Source organism: Neltuma alba, unplaced genomic scaffold (assembly GCF_004799145.2).
Source record: "Neltuma alba isolate B1F8T4 unplaced genomic scaffold, ASM479914v2 tig00012190_pilon, whole genome shotgun sequence".
NCBI classification, from domain to species: Eukaryota; Viridiplantae; Streptophyta; class Magnoliopsida; order Fabales; family Fabaceae; genus Neltuma; species Neltuma alba.
Genome location: NW_021636730.1, coordinates 235,427 through 259,960, shown reverse-complemented (window position 1 = coordinate 259,960; position 24,534 = coordinate 235,427). Strand labels below are relative to the sequence as shown.

The 24,534-nt window shown below is 34.9% G+C and overlaps 2 protein-coding genes across 2 annotated transcripts; both read right to left on the bottom strand.

The window, feature by feature from the left end:
- Positions 1-1,782: 1,782 nt before the first annotated feature.
- LOC114724484 (uncharacterized) lies at positions 1,783-7,198 on the bottom strand. The gene is made up of 6 exons (XM_028910839.1): positions 7,069-7,198; positions 6,609-6,710; positions 5,880-6,321; positions 4,850-5,775; positions 3,522-4,724; positions 1,783-3,425 (listed from the first exon to the last, which is right to left on the bottom strand). Exons 1-6 carry the CDS (start codon positions 7,196-7,198, stop codon positions 1,783-1,785), a joined length of 4,446 nt encoding a protein of 1,481 aa, XP_028766672.1.
- Positions 7,199-9,481: 2,283 nt separating this feature from the next.
- LOC114724483 (uncharacterized) lies at positions 9,482-12,081 on the bottom strand. The gene is made up of 11 exons (XM_028910837.1): positions 11,935-12,081; positions 11,545-11,818; positions 11,351-11,447; positions 11,134-11,261; positions 10,933-11,017; positions 10,698-10,833; positions 10,458-10,615; positions 10,239-10,359; positions 9,998-10,168; positions 9,876-9,908; positions 9,482-9,754 (listed from the first exon to the last, which is right to left on the bottom strand). Exons 1-11 carry the CDS (start codon positions 12,079-12,081, stop codon positions 9,482-9,484), a joined length of 1,623 nt encoding a protein of 540 aa, XP_028766670.1.
- Positions 12,082-24,534: the final 12,453 nt, after the last annotated feature.

Genomic DNA, 24,534 nt, shown 5'->3' with positions numbered 1-24,534 from the left:
CAGTTTTTTTGGTTATTTTTTCTTATTCTTTCTATTTTATATTTAAACTTATGTAAGCCTTTCTCAAAATCAAAGGCTGTCTAAAACGGGTGTCTTTCTATTTTTAAAATTCTATTTTTATTTAAATATGTGTTAGTTAAAATGACATTTCAAACACATATATTGAAAATTTAGTGAATGACAAATTTAATATAACAAGGGACACATTAATTAACATAATTTATATTATTTTAATTTTAATATACAATTTTTTAAAACATTTATTTAAATATTCTTATACTTAATTATTTAAAATTCTTTTTTAATTGGAGGGAGATGGGGATAAACAATTGGTTTATGAAGACATAATTTTAAATAACAAAATTCAATTATTTTAAGATCTTTAATATAATATTTTTATCCGTATTAAATAAAAATGAAAGGAGGTCAATAAATTTACAAATAAGTATTTTTTATCCCAAACTATAAATTTCTATTGGGAGGCATGTCGTAGATAAATTATTTTTTCTCATACCATCCTATTTTAATTCCAATGGTTTTTCATTATGAAAAAAGAGGGCAACGGAAAAGGCTACTCGTTGGGCTAAAGGGTTGGTAACTGATAAAATGTCTTTAATTTTTTATTAATTGAAATACAGTTTCGCCATTTAATACTGAAAAGGCCGGCGGGCTAGTGAGATTTTCAATTTTTTTGGCTAAGAAAAGAATGTTAATTAAAATCTTGCAAGAAATTAAAAAATTCCAATAAAAATTGATAAAGAAATTAAAAGTAAATAATTAATTTTAAAATTAATTTGTAACAGAAAATCTGTTTATAATTTTTTATTCTTAATATTCAAGAAAAACTTTTTCCAAGCAAAAAGAGACTTTTATGATTTTTGGTGTGAAAAAGTTCCTTTGTTTTGCTGGGAAAATAGTTCACTAAATAAGAATTTGGATAATATATGCTAATCAATGGGCAATTATAGTTCACGACTGATAATGCGCGGGAGATTATACAGCAAAAGGCAAAAATTGATAGGAACAACAATCCCAGCTGGAACAATACGGGTGATTAACTGATTATAATTTGACGGCAACGACCAAAAATTGACGGTAATAATGGGTGCTTTGGCGCGCCCTTCGATTTGGCGCCGGGAATTTCTTCTTTCGGCCATTATTTCCTTTCTGGAATAAACTGCATCAGAAGAACCCTGAATCCATCATGGAACATGTTGGGCGGCGCCGTTAGTTTGATCTTCGTGTGTGAGTAAAGAATAGTTGATCACTTTAGTAACTAATCTTCTGTTCTGTTTTCTTTTTTTAAATTATCAAAATTGTACTTAACCTCCGTGTAACTCTTAGGTGATCTCCAATGGCAAACTTGTTCTGTTTGGAGAATCTGGGAATGGGAGAGCTTAGCGCACGCGAATGCTTTTCTATTGCCCTCAAGCCTGGCGGTGGAACTTGTTTAGAGGTATAAATCAAAGTACCGACCTGTTAGCCCTGGTATTAGCTCCCACCAGATTTTATACATTAAGATATAGATATTCAAAGAACTAGCTGGTGCATCCCCGTGCTTTGCACGGGGAGAATTTCATACCACATACTCATATAACACGTGTACATTTCATAAATTCTGAATAATAAATGTTGCCATATGCAATCACACATATCACATTCATTTACAACATCACCACTTGAGTCAGGAAAAAACATTTGTATTGGCAGGATGGAAATTACCTCACAAAGTGTTAACATTGTAATTGTAGGATCAAACACAAATTAACGTACAAACAAACCTCAAGGCAAGTTGTTAAATATCTCCCTATAAACAACATTGATTGTTGTGTTTTGACAGCAACCACCGTTCTCATCAACCACAACTTTCAAACCATCGATTGACTTGACACGAGATAAGGCAACATAAAGCTGACCATGCGAGAAAACAGGCTTAGTCAAATATAACCCAACATTCTTTAACGATTGTCCTTGACTTTTGTTTATAGTCATTGCAAATGACAAAGTCACTGGGAATTGTCTCCTCCTTAAGCGAAATGGCCATCTACTTTCTGAGGGATTCATATCCATCCTATGTAAGAGGACTTTTTGGCTTATACTGCACCCATTCAAAGTTACTCCTTCAATGACATTCTTGCCTAGATGAGACACTATCAATCGTGTCCCATTACATAAACCTGCTGCTTGATCAATATTCCTTAATAACATAATAGGTGCACCAACTTTAAGGATTAACTTGTGTGGTGGCAATCCAGAGCTATTAATTGTATTGAGGAACTCTGTGGTATACAAGTTCTCAAAACAATCAGTATCTTCACTTGATTTGCATACTGTATCACAACTTAGGTACTCGTATGATTCACCAGGTAACATTTGGCACATGTACTCATTGAGCTGGTTCACATGATCGATGGTTGGAGCAAGTATAGCTCTATCACTAAAGAAATCCTGGTTGCCAAAATTGTATACTAAATCACCATATGTTGCAGAAACAATAGCTTCCATTGCATTTGTGTATTTGCTTATCAAGATTTCCTTCGGAATTTCTATCTGTACAACTCCATCATGAGGAAGACCAATCTTGCCATCACCAACTTCTAACAACCAGTTTGAGAACTTTTGTATTTGGATCTGACCATCTCCTGAAGAGGACGTTAAACGCATGTTCTTGGTCAACTTGAAGATTGTGCAGTGACGCCATAGGTGTGAAGAACTAATACTTGCATTAACAACAACAGCTCTTGTTCCTTTTGGTATTACTGGTAATATTTGACGAAAATCACCCCCCATTAACATACATTTCCCTCCAAAAGGTTTATTGGAATGCATGATATCTTTGAAGCTACGATCCACTGCTTCGATACAGTAACGTTGAATCATTGGTGCTTCATCCCATATAATTAACTTTGCACTCTGGATTAGATTAGCTAGAGGTGAATTTTGCTTAATTGCACAAACTGAGAACTCATTTACCTGAATAGGAATAGCAAACCTTGAATGAGCAGTCCTACCACCTGGCAGCAATGTTGCTGCTATTCCACTTGATGCCACAGTTATGACTATTTCTCCTTTAGCACGTAATGATGACGTCAAAGCATTCCATAAGAAGGTCTTCCCTGTCCCACCATAACCATACACAAAGAAGAAACAACCTGAAGATTCTGCAATTGAACTCATCACTTTATCAAATATCTTTCTCTGCTCATCATTCAATGCATTTACTAATCTCGTAGCTTCATGTTGTAAGTCCTCTTTGTTGTAGTTTAGTTCTTGGAGTATAAGATGATTGCTTACATCAATCGTTGGGGTATCTAATGGTAACGGTAGGGAAGGAAAATCAAGCAGACTCTTACCATTTGCTTGCAAAAGCTTCTCAATATCTCTTAATGCGACTTGTTCCTTTTGATCCAATGTAACCAATTGCCCTACATATAAGAATATCTTATTTGATAAGTTTCTTAATACAAAAAAAAAAAATCAAGTTCAAAGTTATTAGTATGATATATTAATAATGTACTCACTTGAGATATTAGGATGACCATGTGGAATGTAGAGCAAATCCTCCGATAGCACTTTAGACGTTCCTTGCCAGACTAAATCAGGACGACTGAGGCAACCACTAAGGAGCATGCTGACAAACATTTTGCGTAATGATGTTCCTGTTGCCCATATAGCTGCTTCCTTGATAGCACAAATGAACTCTTTGTCGTCATCTAATAAACCAAGTGCAAAGCATGCTTCACGAAATGTTGGGTACAATACATCATTTACAGTCCTTATCTCCTCATATGATCTTGGTCCTCTCACTTTTGTTAGCAGGATACGCAAATAGTACAGTTCACCTGATGATGGTGAAGCGTTCGTGATCCTTCCAACTGAGAATCCTTTCTTCCTAGGTCTCCATTCTCGTTTATCTCTATGGTAAACAAAATGATTCGGGAATTCAGCATAAGTAAGAGTTCTTGCTAATCCCCCTTCTTGATTGGTCTTCATCCATGCTAGAAACTGTGACTCGCACACACGTGGTTTATTAAGTAAATTTGTGACATCATCATTGTTTGAATAAATCACAAGCTGTTGGTTTGGTAGATGGTAGCTCAACCTCTCAATAGAAGGATGTCTATGGTGTATGTCAAACCCAAATATCCTCCAAGTAGCTTCACATGCGGAAATGTATCTGAAGTTATAGTATTGTTGAATTTCATCTAGAAAACCTCCATTTGCATCAAAAATCCCAGCAACTACTCGATCATTACCCTTACTGATATACTTGAAAAGATACTTGATCGATGTGGATTGATTGCACTTTTCCACATTAATGTGGGCTTGAAACATCTTTAGCAACATTGGATTGTAAGGAACAACGTAACGACTATCCAATGGAACTGATTTAACTTTTATAGTATGACCATGATCTCTTCTCCTATATGTAGGGTAACCTTCGTCATCAATTGTTGTGTTGGGATTAAACCTCTTTGGGAAATATTTGCTGCATTTGTTGTCCTTCATACAAGGTGATTTAGGATTTATTGCTCCACACGGTCCATGAATCATGAATCTCTTGACCAAATCATACAAAATTGGATCTGATTCCTTATCAGGTATTTCAGCTGAAATGATGTTGTCAATATCGCTTGGCTCTTTGATTTTATCTGAGTGATCTAGGAATAAGAGTATATGTGCATGGGGTAGACCTCGCTTCTGAAACTCTATTGTGTATACCTCTAGAAATAAAAGAAATAGTGATAAGAAAACAATAACCAAGTTAAAATCAATACTTTATGTAAATGTATAATGGCATATGACCAAATAATGAGAAATGATAAAAGTGAAAGTAGCAATTACTAACCTGCTCGTACCCTCCCAAATATCTTCTTGTTCTTAATAGTCCTCATCATTGATTGCAATTTCATTTTGAAGACTCTACTAAGGAGTTGAGGTGAATCAGATGGTGTCAACATGTCATGCTCACATATTCTCTTGATCTCTGGCCATGCTGGGTTACAAGTGAAGGTTATAAAAATATCTGGATATCCAGCCCATCTACATAAAGCCATTGCATCTTGATAATTTTGCAACATGTAACGTGCACCTCCTGTGAAAGATGAAGGCAGAATTATACGCTTGCCAATAGATGAGGCATCTCTCTCGCCATTAGTAATAGCATCTGATAAACCCTGGTATAACTCAACCCTAAGCTCCTTCTGATGTGTCCTCACCCAATGCAATCTTTGAGCTTCAATCATAGTGTAACCATCAACCACAAACTGTTGTAATAATCTTGTAGCATGTAAAATGACTGATGTCTCATTTTCCCTGCTCATTAATCTATATGTGAAGTATTCTCTCATACTAAGCCTTTTCCTTTTCTTTGTCTTTGCAAGAGTTTCCTCTCGATGTTCAACATCATCTCTATATCCATCCTCTCCATAAGGAAATAACAATGGGTATTGAAGGGGCAAATAGGCTGTATGTAATTCATTGATGCGTTTTGGTCTTCCAGAAAGCTCCTCAATAATAATATCTCTAACATTGTAGGACATATCAAAATCTCCAACTACTAATGCTGCAACTTCAGAAGCAGAAGGTAGATTGTACACACGCCCATCTGTGTTTCTTGAGTTAATTAGACGCATCTTCAGATCAGATCTTCCACGACTGTTAATCATCTCAGATGCAAAACGATAATGTTGAACAAACGGATTAACATCATCCAATATGTCCTTAATGATTTGCACAAGAGTTGGGTCTATATCTGAATGACTTTGATGTTTACTGTTACAAAAACAGATTAAAATATTAAAATACCTACTTACATGCAAATTATCATCCTCATAGATTAATATCAAATTTCCAAATAAAAGTAATAGAACTTATACCTTACAGCATTAATTCTGTTTGCAACCTCATTCTCAGTGTCATAGATATATAGTTGTGAGTACACAGGCTTGCATCCTTCTGGAGGTAATAGACTACCAATGCAATGATAATTCATACCTGATAACACAAAAGAATAAGGACCTTGGCCACAATTCATAGCATGATCAACTTTACCCCCCATTGATGTAAATGAGAACATATTGTTGTATTGTCTAATGTTAGAGTAGAAACTCTTTGATTGCACAGAGGTCTTGTCAAAGAACAGGTTGAACAAAGCTTGTGGAGGTGCTTTCATTGCTGGTAATTGTACTTTTCCTCCCAAGCAGCATAAGTTAAACATGTTTGCATTCCTCTTTTTGTCTGTCTTCACTCTTTCATTATACCAAAGCCATGCTCCACAGTGTTTACATTTATGTGAGGGATCACCTTCGTCCATGTATTCTACAAATTTGCATAATAACATATGACAAAAAATTTGATAATGGCTGGCAAAATAAGTTTCCATAAATAATACTGCAAAATTACAATGTGCACATATGAAGGTATATACCTATTGTGTTGTATGATCCGTGGTTGTGTTCATAATCACCGAGTCTTGAGTTGTCACACGTGGTATGATCATCTTTAAAAATTATGGAGATTAATAAAAAGAATACATTATAATATGCAAATGTTTAATCATCTGTGTAACAAATCTGTAAACTCTAAAAGAGATAACATATGCTAACCTTCTTTTTCAAGTATGATCTCGTCTTCCTCATCTGAAGTATGGTTACCATTATGATCAAAGGAGAATTCTGTGTTTCTGTAATCCATATCTTTCACATTAACTGTGATAAGTAATGTTCATGTTAATCCTAAATTCATCAGCATTTTATCAATCCATTATAAATCATCAAAATCTTTGAAATTACCAGGTCGATGTTCCAAGTTTGAAACACATTGGCTGGCTGACGATAATGAACTGAAATTCAGATTTTCATCTTCAGTGATGACTAAATTTTTACTACTGTTACTACCTCGTGTGTACGCAATTGAAGAATCTTGTCTTTGACATGTCCGTGCATCGATTTGATATGCTGTCTCTGTAGTTGAGTGTATAGGGTGAGCTTAAATGAATTTCGCATATATTAAGAAATATTACTAAGTGTTGAAAATTACATTAAGTCATACAAAATAAAAACTTACTGAGTGCAATTGGTCGTTCAGTTTTTTTTCTGCTCCTTTTGGCATTTTCGCTATTGTCTATTCTCTTATTCATATCTTGAAAGAACTTCAACCTTGAGCTTCTCCTCTTGTACACGGATTCTGTGCCCATTGCGTTGACATTGGTTGGTTGATATGATATATCATTACCATTATTCTCAACCCCTGTGCAAGGTCAGTCCTCATGTTATAGATTACATATAATGTATACATGAGATAGCTTATTAAATATGAAAAACAACAATTAGTTATCACCTTCAGCATAATATATCTCAATTCGCGTATTAAAATTTGAAGAGATGTTAGTGATATTCTCCAATGGCAATGTTCTCTTCCTTTCATTAGGATTACATACTCCATTCTGTTGGCTAAATACTGCTGAAGGCTGTGTCTGCATGATTTGAATATTGGTTCCTGTATCACTCACTTGCTGAACTTCGTCTTGGAGTAATATGTTGGGTTTTCGATCTGGCCTCCTAAACATGCTTGAAACAACTTAACGAATAGTTTTCTGTAGTTATAACTACACACTATTAAGAGAATGCTAGAAGGTAGTTTTTGCATTTAACGTAGGATACAACATGCTGCATAGAGTTAAAATATTGATTGTCTAGAATCCAGAATCCAGAATCCAGAATCTAGAATTCGTAAATAGCAGATGGTATAAGCAAGCATGACAACTACATACCTGTACAAGTTATGAAGCTGGATGATATGTTACTTGGATTTGTAGTGGTATTCCATCAAAGTATAGTTTTCCTGGATGAAAACAAAAGATATTCCCATGCAATGACCACTGCAATTTGAAACTGGTATAGAAGCTTTCATCTCAGGTTGTGTAGCTGTGATGCACCAGCGACTATGTTAAATGCAATAGTATATGATTTTTTGATTTCATGTATATAATGTTTTGTTCCCATGTTTTTCTGGTTCAAGTGAGGCGTGTCCAATTCAGAGCATTCAAAGCATTAATTAAATATGCAGACTTCGTACAGTAATTGACCAATAATATAACAACTGGAACAGTATAAAACACAGTAGTCAACAGCGTATATGTTCAGACTGGCATGACTTTTGGGATATGCAGAAGTTGTTATATTGCAGAGCAGTTCTGACAGCAAAAAGCTGGTAATATGTTAGCAGAATCAAGTGAGTATCATTCAAATTGCCCCTACACGTGGTATTTACTTTGGGCTTATTCACAGCATCAGTACCTATCTTAAACGCGCTTGAGAATCAATGTAAGTTTTGTAAATGCTAATATATATCCTTGAGCATCTTACTTAATGAAACTAATAAACCAAGTAGATATAGTGAACCTGCTACATAAGAGATGCCCATCTTTCAAATACCGTAAAAAGTTGAACTCATGTATTGCTAAATATATTTGTTATGTGTGTTATTGTTGCTAATTCGTCTTGTATTATGTAGATCTTACGGTAATAGATCAAGTTCTTATAATGGTATTAGGTACATTTATCATTAGGAAAAATTAGAATACATGACCTGAATGGAAAGATGGTTTGTGTGATAGATCTTTGAACTTATGGTTTGTGTTTGGCTACGAAAGAGATCAGCTAAAATATAAATGTACAAATATCTTATTGCCCATAACCAAATCCATTATATTCTCATATATTTCATAGTTTTTGGGTAAAAAATTAGGGATTACTCTATGGACACTACAATTTCCATATATGACTATATAATTATATGTAAAAATATTTACTGATAATAGAACATTAATATTTGATACCCTATGTTACTATGTTTTACCATGTGACATACTTTTATTTTCCTTAAAAGAAGTCTATTTTACATACAATTCTAACTTTATCCTTTCTAAAATATTACACTGGGAACAGCCAACCCTTATTTAAAAAATAGAGATAGAGATAACCACCATTTACGTAGATAATGACCTTTTCAACTTCAAAGTAATAAGTTCATTGTTTCATAACATTGCCATATGTAAACCTTTACTTCTAGGCCAATTACTTTGTTATTTCAACCTATTACTTTGAAGTTGAATCCCCTAGAATTTATTCTGGTTAGTGATTCAAGATTCAACGCTAGCCTACTTAGGTTGAACCCATAGAATTTATTCTAGTATAGTCACGTGGAATGCTTTACGTTGTTGTAAACCAATGTGTTCAACAATAAATGACATCTATAATGCACTACTTTCATCAACCATAGCCTCTATCATAATTATATTAGGGAAAGCTAAAAGTAAAAACAGTTCCATTACTTGAAGTAAACACGATACATGGTAGAAGTTGCAACTAAAGTAGAACATGTCATAACTAAAAGCACATAATGGAAGAAAGAAATAAAAACACAATATGGAAAGAACGACATGAAATAGTCCCTAATACATAGGCATAACAAAGCATTACATCTTCTCTTGCTTAATCACTTTGACAACAGGCTCCCCAGTAGAGACGGTGGATGAGTTTTTGCTGCTGCTACTTGGTTCATCTAACATTATTGCTTTCTTGGCAATGACCTTTCTTTTGCCTTTGTTTGGCATAGGATTCAAGCACTCTGAAAGCTTAGACAATGTTATATTGTCATCAGTGTCAACATGATCAGGAGTTGATGAGTGAAAGCCAGTGGTTTGTTCTGCTTGTGGAGTTACTTCTCCATCATTGGTCTCAGATACAGCCTGCATGATTTAATGAAAATTATAATTATAAATTAAAAAATGGCACTATTTAAAGAAATATTTACTCCTTATGAACATTAACATTTAAATTATAAAAATCAAATCAAAATTATTATTAAACCTCAGCAGCTATGCCGGCACTTCCCGTGCTAACCTACAACATATCCAAATCAATTATTAAATGATTTGATTCTGAAAATTAATATATTAATATAATCTGAATATGATGAGAAAGAGCTGTACATCAGAAGAAGCCTGAGTGAACTGGTCCATCAAGTCCTCACAATTAGTGTACTGAATAACACTAATACTGGAATGTGGAAATTTCTTGTTGTACTCGTTAAGTTTCAGCTTCAGGATCATTTTTCTGCCAACTATATTATCCAATGCTTCAGGAAACTCAAACTCGTCTCCCTACATATGATAATCACGTTAAATCTAGGAATCGACATCCAATTAAATGATTTTAAAAGTTGACAGTAACCTCTGGTAGCGAGACTTTCAACTCAGGTGCAGTCTTGCCAAATAACTGGACAGCTAACTTATCCCAGAAAGTGACCGAAACTTTTCCAGATGAATCATGAACAATGTATGTTACCTTCAACCTGTCCAGGATGTAATATTAAACATTATTACAATATTACAATAGTCGATATAAAATGACTGATGATAATATTTATAGGACCGTGTTAATTCTACATACTTTGGATCCACAGACTCAGGTGCCTTCTTGCATGTTGCACAATATAAGGAACCGTTTTGATCCTTTGGCTTAGCTGCACACTTACTACATCCATCATACATCCATCCATGTCTTGTCTCTAGTTTCATAACTGTGCATTTAATAATGAATGGATCGACCTGGGAACAGTTTGGAAAAAATATATTTCAATGGGTTTCATTTATGTAGACAATGATTTTGAAGGTGTACTGAGTGTCTAACCGTGTTTTGGTGAGGAATTTCAGAAATTGCCACTTTCTTGTTTTTGTTCAAAATATTTGCAACAGATGGCTGAGATAATTGGGTTGGGGCAGGTTGGCTTACATAGGACAGCACAGGTGAAGATTTGTCTTTTGCACTAACACATGTACAATAAATCAATCAACAACAGTCCGGTTTAAGTGATATAACAAATTACATAAAAGAAAACTGGGTTCAAAGTGACATTTATCGTTACCTTTCAATGAATTCCTTCACCTGATTGTTTATGGGATTGAAGTAAACCCTAGTGGCGTTGAATGAGCTACAGATCTGAGGTGATCCTGAAATTGATGATTTAGTTAACTTTAAGTAAGATAATCACGGGTACATCTGAATGAAATCACCAAACAACTTCTCAATATTTTACAAATTAGCATAAAAGTATAATCTTCATTACCATCATCAGCGAAAGACACTCTTGCAAGATTAAATAAGGCAACCACAGGTGAGTCCATGTTCTCCAAGTAGGATGTGTATGCATTTGTTGAACACTCATCAAATAGAATGCATTCAATCTCATTGTCCCTGCAATTTATCACAACACAAAAGTGAGAAACACATTACGTATGATATTCACTGCACATGAAAGCTTAATACTTATTAGTATAACTTACTCTTGATCAACTAACGCCATCTTGAGCTTGTGCTTTATGTCGTTATCCTTCCTATATTCCTCCAAGTGACCAAGTGACTTGACAAAGCCAATTACATCTAAAGGATACACAATTATCAACTCAGCTCGATTAACCAAGTAACTACTATTAACTATAATTAACTATCCCATAACTTAACATATGTCATGTCATACCAATAAGATAATCAACATGATTGTGCTCAGTATTCTTCAATATATCCTGTATCTTCATCAAAGAGAAAGATAAGGATGGATTGACATTAGGCTCAATTCTGACGAATGTCTGTTGTGTGAAATTAATCTTGAATGGGTGATTAGTTGCTCTATATTGAGTAACATTAGATGACACAACAAAGTTGGCAAAGAAATAAGTAGTCCCTTCTATGCAGCTATTTCGATATTGCTCATGCAATATGTTATTCATCACACTGGCTTGAATTTTATGGCCCTGCAACATAAAATATGTGGAGAACAAATATCGTTAAATATTATAAGATATGTAGAGTTTACTAAATATAAACTACAGAGTTTACAGTGAATAAAAAAATGTCAAGTAGAACTAACTTCCTCATCTATAAGCACCATAGATATGCAAAATAACTCTGCAGGAGCTGACTTCTGGTAGACATTCCATTTACGAAATACTTTTGCAACAATTCTCCACCTGTCTGTACCATCATGCAGCTCTTTGATTGTTGAAACTCTCCTCATATTTAGACTTGTATAAGACAACCTCAAACCAATGTGATATGGACTTCAACTGAGCATACATCAACTAATCTACAAGTTCTGCTTATATAGAAGACCCATACATGATGCACTTGCTCCCGCCAAAGGATTCAAAATTTTGATTTAAAAATATTGAAAGATGAGCAAATCTTTTGGCGGGAGTATTGTACAGGTGAAAAATTTGAACCTTGAATTGAAGCATCCAAGATTAATATTCTAATCATGAAAATAGCAGTATTAATGAGGTTAGGACCAATTGTTAAGATATTGATGTACACAAACTGGTTAAATAATAATATTTCGAAGAGGTTAAATTTAAGTTATTAAATGCTGAACACATGCATAATCAAGCATCATGTCACAATATATTTTCTTGAACGTGAGTGAGTGTAAAAGTCATTTTATAGGAAACTTATCCGCATCTGCATCTGCATTTTACGATATAATAACTCATTATGTTCACAATGACATATATTCCATGGTGACAGAGAGTTTAGTAACTAATTATGTTCATAATAACTAATATGAAATGTCATTCATGAATTAAATCACAAACCCACGCACAGAGAAATAAATGACACACATACTCTCGAACATGTATAATCAAAATAAGATAACATAAATAATTTCAAGTGCGGGATCAATTCTTGTTAAAACATTATGTTATGTGGGTAGACTATTCATGAACAAATAGGTACTACAAAGAAATATAATCAAAATTTAATGTCTACATGAACTCCTCTAAATTTCTTTTGGATAAAATGGAAGAAGGGATGGTTCGGATAATAAGAACAACAATACTCCATTATAAAATTAATACGCACTCAAAGTAACAAAAAATCATAATATCATAATATCATAATAATAAATAATAAATTAATCTTATATACAAATCTACATGAGTGCAAAGCTGTCATTATGGGCAGTCTGAACTGTTCCCACATCAGGGAGGCAAAATGATAACCTTAAAAACAGAATTTGACATGATAGGGCAGGTAAATATAATACTGAAAATCAACCTGCACACAGCAGGTACTGACGTATATCTCTCCATCTGATCATTTAATGGCATAAGATGAAAATGAATGCTTCGACAATGAAGATCTCAAGGATATCGAATTACAATGTCAGATGCTGCTACCATGAAGAAAATGTGGACAGTGAAATTAGGCATAACTTGTTGGAGGGACAAATTGACGTTTTTACTTTAATTACTTATCAGTTATTAAAAGTTCAAATTACTTATATTTGAGTAAGTTATTTGGTGGTAGGATAATAGTTTTATAAGAAGGATTACCATGTCTTATGCACAAAAATATTTAAATTTATAAGTTTAAATAAGATATATAAGCGTATATGATAAAGTTAGTCCTTTATCTTCACCATATCTGGTACCATAAGGTTTTGACCTCTTCAAATAAACTGGGCAGTCTCAAAATGAGAATATGGACCAGGCAATATGTTATGAATTATGACATTGTCATTAATAACTTTTGTCGTTTTTCCTATTAGTTCTGTGTATTCTATGAATCTAATTCATGGCAGATTCACTAAACAGAAGTCTACAAAAAGGTAACTGCCAATCATTTAATGTTAACAGCTTTTTTGGCATCATTAATAAATGCCAACAATACAACCAAATACTGACGTATTCAGATAAATGAATCACAGTTGACCAGATAATACCTTAAATGAGATAACTTGAAGCATTTAAAATAATATTATATAAAATATACATTTTGTCTCTTCCACTTGAGCATTTAATGAGCCTGCAACACCTTAAATTAAAGCAGGCACATAACAGACTACACATACTCTGTGAATGTTATCACACAACTACCAAAGGTAGTAAACCTACGATACACAAATGAAGCAATAGTATAAGACAAGAGAATATGCGTTTAATAAAAAAAACTATAATAGTAGAAAAGATACCTGGAATAACAGGGTACTTATGACTACCCATCTTAGTAAATCGTCGCCATCTATGAAGATTGTTAATTAGATGAAGTTAATGTGAAACCCAGAAATTATCATGCATCAACCTTCACTTCCTATTCAGTGGGTGATTTGAAATATACAAGTGTCTAAAAAAGCATCATATAATCATATAATGATACAACAGAAAATGCTCATTAAGTCATCCATACAAGTAGGTGGACAATAAAAGGATTTTATAAAACTGTCAGTGCGATCAGGGAAGTAATATGAAATAAATTATCACTAAATTCTTTGCATGGTCATATAATGAAAAAGTAATAAATAAGCTTCTGGAATAGATCACTAATACTAACCAATCATATCAAACAGAGCATAAATCATTACTACAAGGTATAATATATCATAATGATTATGTCCAGAAATTCACAGGTTGAAATTGACGACTAATGGATATATCTAGGTGGTCTTCCAAAAAATAGAAAGAGAAAACTATATTTTAATAATCAAGATTAATTTAAATATTAGAATTGCATTGAACCCCATACCTACAAACAGGATATAAAGGAAGCCCCCACAATATTAGATACTACATCCAATCATCTCTGTGCAAAACTTCCTACCTCACAAAATATACATTTTGTCTCTTCCACTTGAGCATTTAATGAGCCTGCAGCACCTTAAATTAAAGCAGGCATATAACAGACTATACATACTCTGTGAATGTTATCACACAACTACCAAAGGTAGTAAACCTACGATACACAAATGAAGCAATAGTATAAGACAAGAGAATATGCGTTTAATGGAAAAAAAACTATGATAATAGAAAAGATACCTGGAATAACAGGATATAAAGGAAGCCCCCACAACATTAGATACCACATCCAATCTCCTCAGTGCAAAACTTCCTGCATCAGAATGCGAATGGTCCAGGAGATCAACCAAACACATCTTAGGGACTTAATGGCGCACTGGAGAGCTGAAGGTGTTGCATACATCCGGGTACGGTGTGGACCACTCACATTATACTCTAGACCTGATTCAGTCACCAGTAGTCTTCAATACGACATAACAGCAATGGGTGAGACACGAGTAGGGTCAGCAAGCTGGTATGGGTTGCGCTATGTAATGGTAAGGATCATCTATGGTTACCTCCGTGATGAGGGTTTCAGAAGCCAAAGCTGGGATATTGCAAACAGGTACAACTACTTGGATTACACTGACTACATGAACTTCCTTCGACATTTTAATCCCTACGTGACTGCAGTAATGCCTACTTCTCTCAATGAATCACTCACCATCCACGACTTGTGGTCTCATGCTTACATGATGGTGACTCCAATCCAGAGAAGAGTTAGGAGAAGAACAAACTACACTATATACAGAGCAATATCATACCAAAACCAAGATAATAGAGATGATGCTCAAACAAACGTGGTTGAGAGGCCAGCACATGACTTTGATCTGAATCTACCATGTAGTTCAGATCTAGGTAACGAACTCGGTTTTGTCATTCCAGATGACTAAACAGGACAATGACTGAAGACTATAATCACTCTAAGTGGCATGTCAATCTAATGTTATGTCGTCAACCTCTATGTATTTCACTTTTAACTGTGTAAGTGTCTGTTCGTGTGACTAATGTTATGTCGTCAACCTCTATGTATTTTTTATCGTATTAATCTACAGTTCAGTTATGTCTATGTTGTGAGAAGTAGTGGGAGGTATTTATATGTATGTCTGTTGAATATGCAATTATTATGGACTGTGAGAGGATTTCACTTTTAACCATGTAAGTGTCAATGTGTTCGTGTGACTAATGTTTTGTCGTCAACCTCTATGTATTTGTTATTGTATTAATATTCAGTTCAGTTATGCCTATATTATGTGAAACAGTGGGGAGTGATTTATATGTACATCTGTTGAATGTGCAATTATTATGGACTGTGTTATGAAGGAACTTAAATATAGGTCTAAATTACAAATCTGGAGATATATTATTGGAATACGTATGGTAGTGGGCATGTGATAATTAATTGATGTTAGATATCAACCATATACATAAATTGCAACAAATAATATATCAGCATCGATAAAGATACTCGCATTTTAATCTAAATTTCAATCCAAGAGAATATCCTAAATGTAGTTGATCATGGATATGTTGTTAGGTGCCTGAATCTAGTGGCGTGTTGGGGAATAGCACACAATGTCAATGGTAAAACATATTAAGGCATGACTAAGATTGTATTTCTGGATAAATTAACCAAATCAAAAATAAAAAATTCAAACAGCGAGTATCACTAAAAAATTTGACTGACAAAAATCTAAACCATGACCTATTTGTTAGACCTCTTCGGAAAAACCTTTTCAGTGAGAAAGAGACATGTCGATGCTTGTAAAAAGGGATAATCAGAATTAAATAATAAAATAATATACATTTAGGAAGGGCAACTTACATTGAACAGGTATTATATAGATAGTAAGAGTGCGATTGAGACCTATAGTCCCACCATGGAAGGCGACATCAAGCTACTGGGAGGTAAGAGTAAAAAATTTATGTAGTGATTCATAGGAAATCTTGAAATATTAAATTTACCATATCTACAGGGGGCTGTGGTTATTTTGAATGTCATCAGACCCCGTATTGGAGGAGAGGTAGAAAAATGTCATCAATACATTGGTAGAGCACATGGACGAGTTGTTCCTGGATAAAATAGAACTTCAAACAAAATTGAAAGAGATGATGGAGATGGTTGACAGAATGAGGGAGACGGATGAAGATCAAGAATATCAAGAGATGGGAGCAGACATCAATAGCATCCAATGGAAATTATTGGCGCTGGGTACAACTTTTCTCACGTCCTGGCTCCTTTTCTTCCCAATTTTGATGTCGTAGATGATTAGGGTTTTCTTGCAAGCTTGCGGAACTGCTGTGATGGTATTACGATGAGTACCATTTCGATGAGATGTTTTAATAACTCCAACTTCATTTAGTTAACAGTTATACTTTGTCTTTTAAATGGGCTTAGGCTTAGCCCATGTGATAAAACATAATAGACCAAAGGTATTAACGAAGCCCAGATTACCAATACATGTAGGGGAATTTCAAAGTTGGGTTAATAATCGTGAATCATGTATCCAAAGAGGAACAACATACCGTTATAGGATAAGAGTACAAGATACATTTAACAGGAATTAATGTCAGAATAAACATTGCTTGAAGATAGTACAACTACACACAAATTACATTCCCCTAACTTATCCTACCTGCCCTAACATCTTCATTGAACCCCATGCTACTTTACTACTTCTCCTCCCTCTTATGGTTGTCCAGGTTATATGGTGGACTTCGAAACACACGCGTTGCATAACAAACCGGATGACTATGAAAACATCCACCCTCCCCTTAAATGCCCGGAGTGTCACATAAGCAGGTTCAGCAGTATCACCATGGAGCAAACACGTAACATGTGAAACAGACCTATCATACAAGAAAGTTTATTGTCATCAACCACAATGACATAAGGAATAGAACTTGAAATTCAAATTCCTGCATAAAATAATTAAAATAAAAACCTTTAGCACCAGCCCCAACATCAAAGTTTGACATCAAGAAACAACCTTCTTCACGGAACCTCCATGAATGCCTCTCGATTGCATGATCATCACTTAGAAGCACAAGCATACGTGTGTTCTGTTTGCAGATTAACAGATTGACAAAGAGATGATTTCCAAACATGGAACGCAGAAAAAACAGATTAATAAAACACAAACTTAATACCTGCTTGTCACACATAACAATGTCGACTACCACAAGTTGCTTGATAGGATGAAGTCTGCCATGATTTCCAACCACCATATCCCGCATAACCAGTCTCTCAACCTTGACGATGATCGCACCATTAAAGACACCTTCATGTAGTGTGGAAAGTAGGGGTGATCCATGTCGAGCCATTCACAGCACCTCAGAAAAACAAAGCATTTTCATTAACTTGCGGTAGGCATCCACAGAAAAGGCACAAGATATGGTCCCGCATATATATAGAATGTAAAGATGGTTAGGTTGGATTAGCATTAATGAAAATGAGGAGTTGACACCTACCGCAAGTTATGGGTGGAAGAGGATATAGGAGCATTAATGGTACGAAACTGAAAACATATTAACTCACCTGGGAATTACTAACAATGTAAATATTACAATATCTAATAATATAATAATTTAATAAATGCATAAAATGATTTGGCTTCTACCATTAATGGTTACGAGAATGATACAAAATCAATATACAAAAGCATCTATTGTAATTAATACATAGTACCGAACGAACACCCACTTATTAGTGTGTGATGCTTCGGAATAAAGACACGAAATAATATACCCATGGATGCTGTTGCCGTGTTTGATAGAGGAAGAACACAATCTGTTAATCTGCAGCGTTTTTTCTTCCGAAGAAGAGAATGATACAAGGTAGGCGGGTCTGTCTCTTAAATCAGTGGGAGTTTTGAAATTCAAATTCAAATTTGTTAACAGGTTTTGGCTCCAAAATTGGGTGAAAATGACATCACGTTGAAGGCCCAAGTGTAAAACCGGCTAAACCCAAGCCGTTGAGTTTTTTTTTTTGGAGCCAATAAGTTGTTGTGAACAGTGAAATGTGTCTGGAGCCACCACTGAGCCATTTTTTGGGCGGCTTGTTGGGGAATATATTAAATGTAAAGTTGATCACTTTCCAGTTTTTACATGCTTCAACTGTACGATTTTTTCCCTTATCTTTCTGATTTAAATGAAATGATGATATTAAACTCGACAATTTCGTTCACTTAACATTTTTATTTCAAACTGATATTCTCTCTCTCTGTTTTTTTTTTTAATCATCGATTCTAGTCATAAAGAGTAAGATTCTTGATTATCAAATCTCTTTGGAGGAGCGGATCAAAATTAACCATGTTGCATCAATTAGCTCAGCAAGTAATAGATCTCCTTGACCCTTCAGATTTTTGTGTGAAGGTCTATCGTCAACACTCATATGGGAAATCTTGAAGGGGCTTACGATGATGTATAATACTGTGCACAGCAGAATAGAGGTGCATTTGAATTGAACGCATTAATTGTAATATCGCTCTTTCGGTCCTTTCTAGTTACTCATCAAGAAAATAATGTGGCATGACAGTGTTTCATCTCATCACCCCACAAGGGGTTTTAGTTGTTTAATAACAATCAAATTCCTTTTCTGGTTTATACACTCGCACACGCCTCAATTTGCTACTACTTAAAGTTGCTTTTCAGGAGGATAAAATGATGCTCCTCCAGTTCTTAATATAAGACCCATTTAACTAATTTGATTAGATTAAAGAAGTTAGGTAAGTTAGTTAATTATAATAAATGTGACACGTTTTTCTTAAAATACCATAATCATCTTTCTTAATACTCTCTCTTATTCTTCTACTTGATTATGGTTGAAAGAGTATTTATAGGGGTAATTTAGAGAAAATTGATAAATATAAAAAATAGGTCTTATATTTAAGATCAAAATCAACTCAACAATTGGGTCCTATATTAAGGGCCGGAAGAATATATTTTAACCCCATTGGCTTGTTATGGTAATATACTTTCGGAAAATTAAATGGTCTATGATAACCTGGTGTCATCTAGATGCATAACTCTGTCAAGTTCATCCAGCTCTAAATATCTTTGAATAACTACCTGCCCGAGATTTAAGTGAGAATAATTTTTAGCCATTAAAATGAGACATGTCTTTCACCACGGAGAGAGAGAGAGAGACCTATGCCTGGCTGTGCTCATATTTTTATCACGCTGGGGTGTTGCTGAACTTTATGCATGCTGAACGAGGTAACAAATTGGAGGGATCTGGGGTCTATGAAAACGAGGTGTGATGTTTCATCCATTTTGGCTTCCTTTAGCTGTTCTTTACATCACCGAATGTTTTTTGACCGTCTTACCCTCGGGTTTGAGTTTTTCTTTTGCCCCTCATTCTTCAAGGTAAATAGGTTGGAGGGATCTTGTGTCTATTAAATAGAGGTGTGAGACTATTCTGCATTCCTCTTTGGTAGGCCCCAAAGGAATATATTCTGCTTTGTGCCATGCTCATGCTGAAGCAATTCTCAAGTTCCATTAGTCAATTATGTTTACAAAAGTTTTCCACTTTTGTTATGGCGATACAAGTATTGTTGCCCCAGATGAAGTCAATGACCAGAACCATTTTGTCCGCTCTGTATTCATATTTCAGTGCTTGGTACCTGCTAGGAAGCAGACATGACAATTAAAGGAACAAGTGATGACTATATGTTTAATTTTTAGCTACAGCTGAACCAAATATGCCTTTTGATATTTGAGATGTGTTCTGCATCTTTCTGCTTGCATGTTTCCTTTTTCTCCTCTGCGTTTCCAATAATCCCATTCGTAGGTCGACTTTGCTATTATAATAGAAGTCGGTCTTGGAGGCAAAGAAGCCTGGACCGGTGTGGTATAGTTTCATTAGTTCCTGCATTCACAGAACCACAGCATTCCGAAGCAGTGGATATTATTCTTGAGAGGGCCAATGAACTCAAGGTAATCTTTTGTTTTCGGGAAAACTCCAAACAATACAAAAACAGGTAAAAGAAAGAGAACTACCTAGACCAATATTTCATCGTTCACCTTCCTTTGGCTAGGCGGGAAATGATCAAAGAGAATAGAATGATGAATCATCAATTTAAAATCACGAGAAATAAAATAATTTATTTTTCTCTATTTAAATTTTTATTTTAATATGGTATTTTTTAAAATTCTATTTTATATTTCTTAACTGAATATTTTTATCACTATCAGCTAAAAACATAAGGGAGGTCAATATATTTAAGGGAGGTCAATATATTTACGAACAATTACTTTTTTTAATCTTTAACTTCTAATTTTACATCAAATTATAAATTTTTATTCAAAGATATGTCTTAAATAAATTATTTTTTCTCATGCCACGGATTTTAATTCACATGGCTTTTCATTACGAAGAAAGAGGGCAATCGGAGTAATTTACAATATTAACTATTCTTGATTCAGGCGAGATATTCCAACATTTTCTAGAATTGGACATGTTTTTCTAATTTAAAAGGTTTGCTACTGATAAATGGTTTCTAGAAAAATAAATTTTCACCATTTGGAATTAAAGCTGGCTTGTAATAATTTCAGTTTTTTCCCAATAAAAGATTTTCAATTTACATCTTGTAAGAAATTGAAAAATTTCCGCTATAACTTTTTAAAGAGGTGAAAATGAAATAATTAATTTTAAAATTATCGTTTATTATTAATGATGACAGAAAACTTCGTAAGATTTTTTAACTCTTAATATTTAAGAAAAACCTTTTTTCCTAAGCAAAAAAAAGATTTTTTTTTAAAAAAATTATTTTCCGGAGAAGAAAGTTCATGGAATCAGAAACGGCTAGTTTGACTCGAACGGGCAAAAGGGGATTGAGGAGTCCGGCAGGAATTTGGAGGACAGAGGAAGGCAATTTGGGGCGGAATGGCTTTTCAATGTTCTCCAAACCCGCCAGGCAAAAAATTCTTGGCGTCTTTTTGGCGCTTATTTGTAACGCCTGGAAGTTGGGGTGGCCTTGGGGAGGTCTCCAAGACGAGGGAAGCTGGTAGGGTCAAAACTTTCATTTGTGTTAGTATTTATCTTATCTTCCGGTAACTGTTGTATTAGTGCGATTCGTTTCATCCCTTTAAAGCGATAGGGTTAGTTCTAAAATGCAAACGTTATATGTTTTCTGATCCCTTTGAATGTGATGGTTAGCCATATTGAATTAAAATGTATTATCAAGTTGCGTCAGCACGAATATGTTGACATGGTGTTGAAACTTGTGTTATATCAGTTATGTTTTCTGTTTCAAATGCAGGTAATGCATCTAACAACGAGGAACGTGACCATCGAAATGGGTCAGTGGTTCCGATGAAGTTTCAAGGGAGTGCGGATGGGAAGTTGGGCGCCCATTGAGTTTATTTGCCGTCTAGAGCGGGAAGCTGGTAAGTGCAAATGTTTCAGTAGTCATTTCATTATCCTGTTTACTGTTGCGATATTTCTTATGATATTTCTTCTTCTGTAAGAAAAAGGGACTGGTATTTTCGCACTGCTATGAGAAAAAATGTTAATAGCTTTTACATGTAAATCTAGCTTTCTTATTTTGACCATCTTACCCTTGGGTTTGAGTTTTTCTTTTGATCTTTACTCTTCAAGGTAATGGGTTGGTGGGATCTGGAGTCTATTAGCAAGAGGTGTGAGAATATTCTGCATTCTTGTTTGGTAGGCCCCGAAATAATATATTTTACTTTGCCACATGTTATAGCAATTCTCAAGTTATATCCTTCGATGATGGTTACAGAAATTTCCATTTTTGTTATAGCGATATTATTATTGTTGTCCACTCTTTATTCATATTTCAGTGGTTATTATCTTACCTCTGTTAGTAAGCATACATGAAAATCAAAGGAGTAATTGATGACTATATGTTTAACTTTTAGCTAAAGAACCAATATGCCTTTTGATATTGATATGACAATGGTTTGACTGTAGTGCTTAATTGATGTCTGGTATCAATCTTGATTCATGTCTGGAAAGGCATCTCTAACATCAATTTTTTTTAAATCTTGCATAGCACTGTTGTGAATTTTGAAACTTTTTCAATGCATGGGCGGGGTGCTCTTTGAAGCATCAACCTTTTATTATAGGGAGGGGTTAATTTCTTTCATAGCTTGAAGGGGCATAGGTCTCTTGGAGGTGTGAAAGTAAGCTATTGGCAGTTGATCATGATGTTTGGGGCAAATTGAGCGGTGTGCGTGATAGAAGATCCTGTCTTGAGGTGGTACCTAAAGTCCATTGAGGTTATGATTATTCGTTACAAAATGAGGGTCAAGGCGACTCGTAGAATTTGGGATGATGAGTGAAGTAGGTGATGAACTGATTAATCCTACTCAAACAAAGGAGCTATCGTGATCTAGTAGGGAGAAATCCCTCTAATTTCTCACGAATTATTGTGTAGCCCTTGGACAATTCTTGAATTGCCAATGGGATATCGAGTTTTGGGCTTCTTTCCATTCCCCCAAATTTCTACCCTCTCTTGTTTTTGGAGTGCATCATAGCCTAGATGGACTTTATGGTTATTGATGGGGCAGGCTTGCCTTTTGTGCGCGTCATCCTTTCATTTGTTCCAATTTTCATGTCTTGCTACCTCTAGTTATTCTTTAGGTCACAAAATGCCTGTGACCACTCTACCATGAGGGATCTGTAGTCTCTGAAAATGAGATGTGATGTTCCATCCCTTTTAGCTTCCTATAGTTGTTCTTGTATGTTTTTGGCTATCTTACTCTTGGGTTTGAGTATTCCTTTTGCTAATACTTGTAATATTCTATCTTATATGCTGAATCTGATTATTTTTGGAAGCTACTTAAAGTAGCTTCTCAAAGTAATGAGGGATCTACTTTCTTTCTCAAAGAGTTTAAACCGTGTAGAATTTCCTTAAAGCAATTTCTCTTCACAAAATTTAGTGTTCTTTTTCAAAAAGAGAGAAAATGGAGTTTTTTCCTCCCAAATGCAAGGGGCTGGGGTACCTTTTGGAGCATCAACCTTTTATTGTAGGGAGAGATTGATCTGTTTCATGGCTTTAAGCGGCATAGGTCTCTTGGAGAGGTGAAAGTAGGCTATCGGCAATTGATTATGATATTTGGGGCAAATCGAGAGGTGTGTGCGTGATGGAAGATCTTGTCTTAAGATGGTACCTAAAGTCCATTGAGGTTATGATTATTCCTTACAAGAGGAGGGTCAGGGTTGCTTGTAGAATTTGGGGTGATAAGTGTTGAAGTAGGAGATGAACTGATTAATCCTACTCAAACAAAGGAGCTATCGTGACCTATTAGGGAGAAATCCCTTTGATTTGTCACGAATTATCGTGTAGCCCTTGGACAATTCATAAATTTCCAATGGGATACCGAGTTTTGTGCTTCTTTATTGCCATTTACCCAAATTTCTCAGGAAACCTTATCCTCGCTTGTTTTTGGAGTACATCGTAGCCTATAAGGATGTTGTGGTTACTGACAAGGCAGGCTCGCCTTTTGTGCACGTCATGCTTTCATCTGTTCCAATTTTCATGTCTTGCTGCCTTTAGTTATTCTTTAGGTCATGGAATGCCTATGACCACTCTACCATGGGGAACCTGTAGCCTATGAAAACAAAGGTGTGATGTTTCATCCCTTTTAGCTTCCTATAGTTGTGCTTTACATCACTAACTGTTTTTGACCATCTTGCCCTTGGGTTTGCGTTTTTCTTTTGCTGATTACCCTGAATACTGGTAATATTCTATGTGATCTGCCGCATCTCATTATTTTTGGAAGCTTAAGTAGCTTCTCAAAGTAATGAGAAATCCGCATTCTTTCTCAGAAAGTTTAAACATTGTAAAATTTTCTAAAACTAATTTCCCCCACAAAATTAAGTGATTTTTATT

Bases quoted from the DNA above. Each gene is read 5' to 3' on its own strand.
- LOC114724484 (XM_028910839.1), bottom strand. From the start codon at position 7,198: ATGGGCACAGAATCCGTGTACAAGAGGAGAAGCTCAAGGTTGAAGTTC. The intron at 6,711-7,068 runs GTAAGTTTTTAT...TACTTATCACAG, and splicing joins TGAACGACCAATTGCACTCA to TTAATGTGAAAGATATGGAT. The intron at 4,725-4,849 runs GTTAGTAATTGC...TTTTATTTCTAG, and splicing joins ATTTGGGAGGGTACGAGCAG to AGGTATACACAATAGAGTTT.
- LOC114724483 (XM_028910837.1), bottom strand. From the start codon at position 12,081: ATGAGGAGAGTTTCAACAATCAAAGAGCTGCATGATGGTACAGACAGG. The intron at 11,262-11,350 runs GTAAGTTATACT...GATAAATTGCAG, and splicing joins ATGGCGTTAGTTGATCAAGA to GGACAATGAGATTGAATGCA. The intron at 10,834-10,932 runs GTAACGATAAAT...TACATGTGTTAG, and splicing joins GTGAAGGAATTCATTGAAAG to TGCAAAAGACAAATCTTCAC.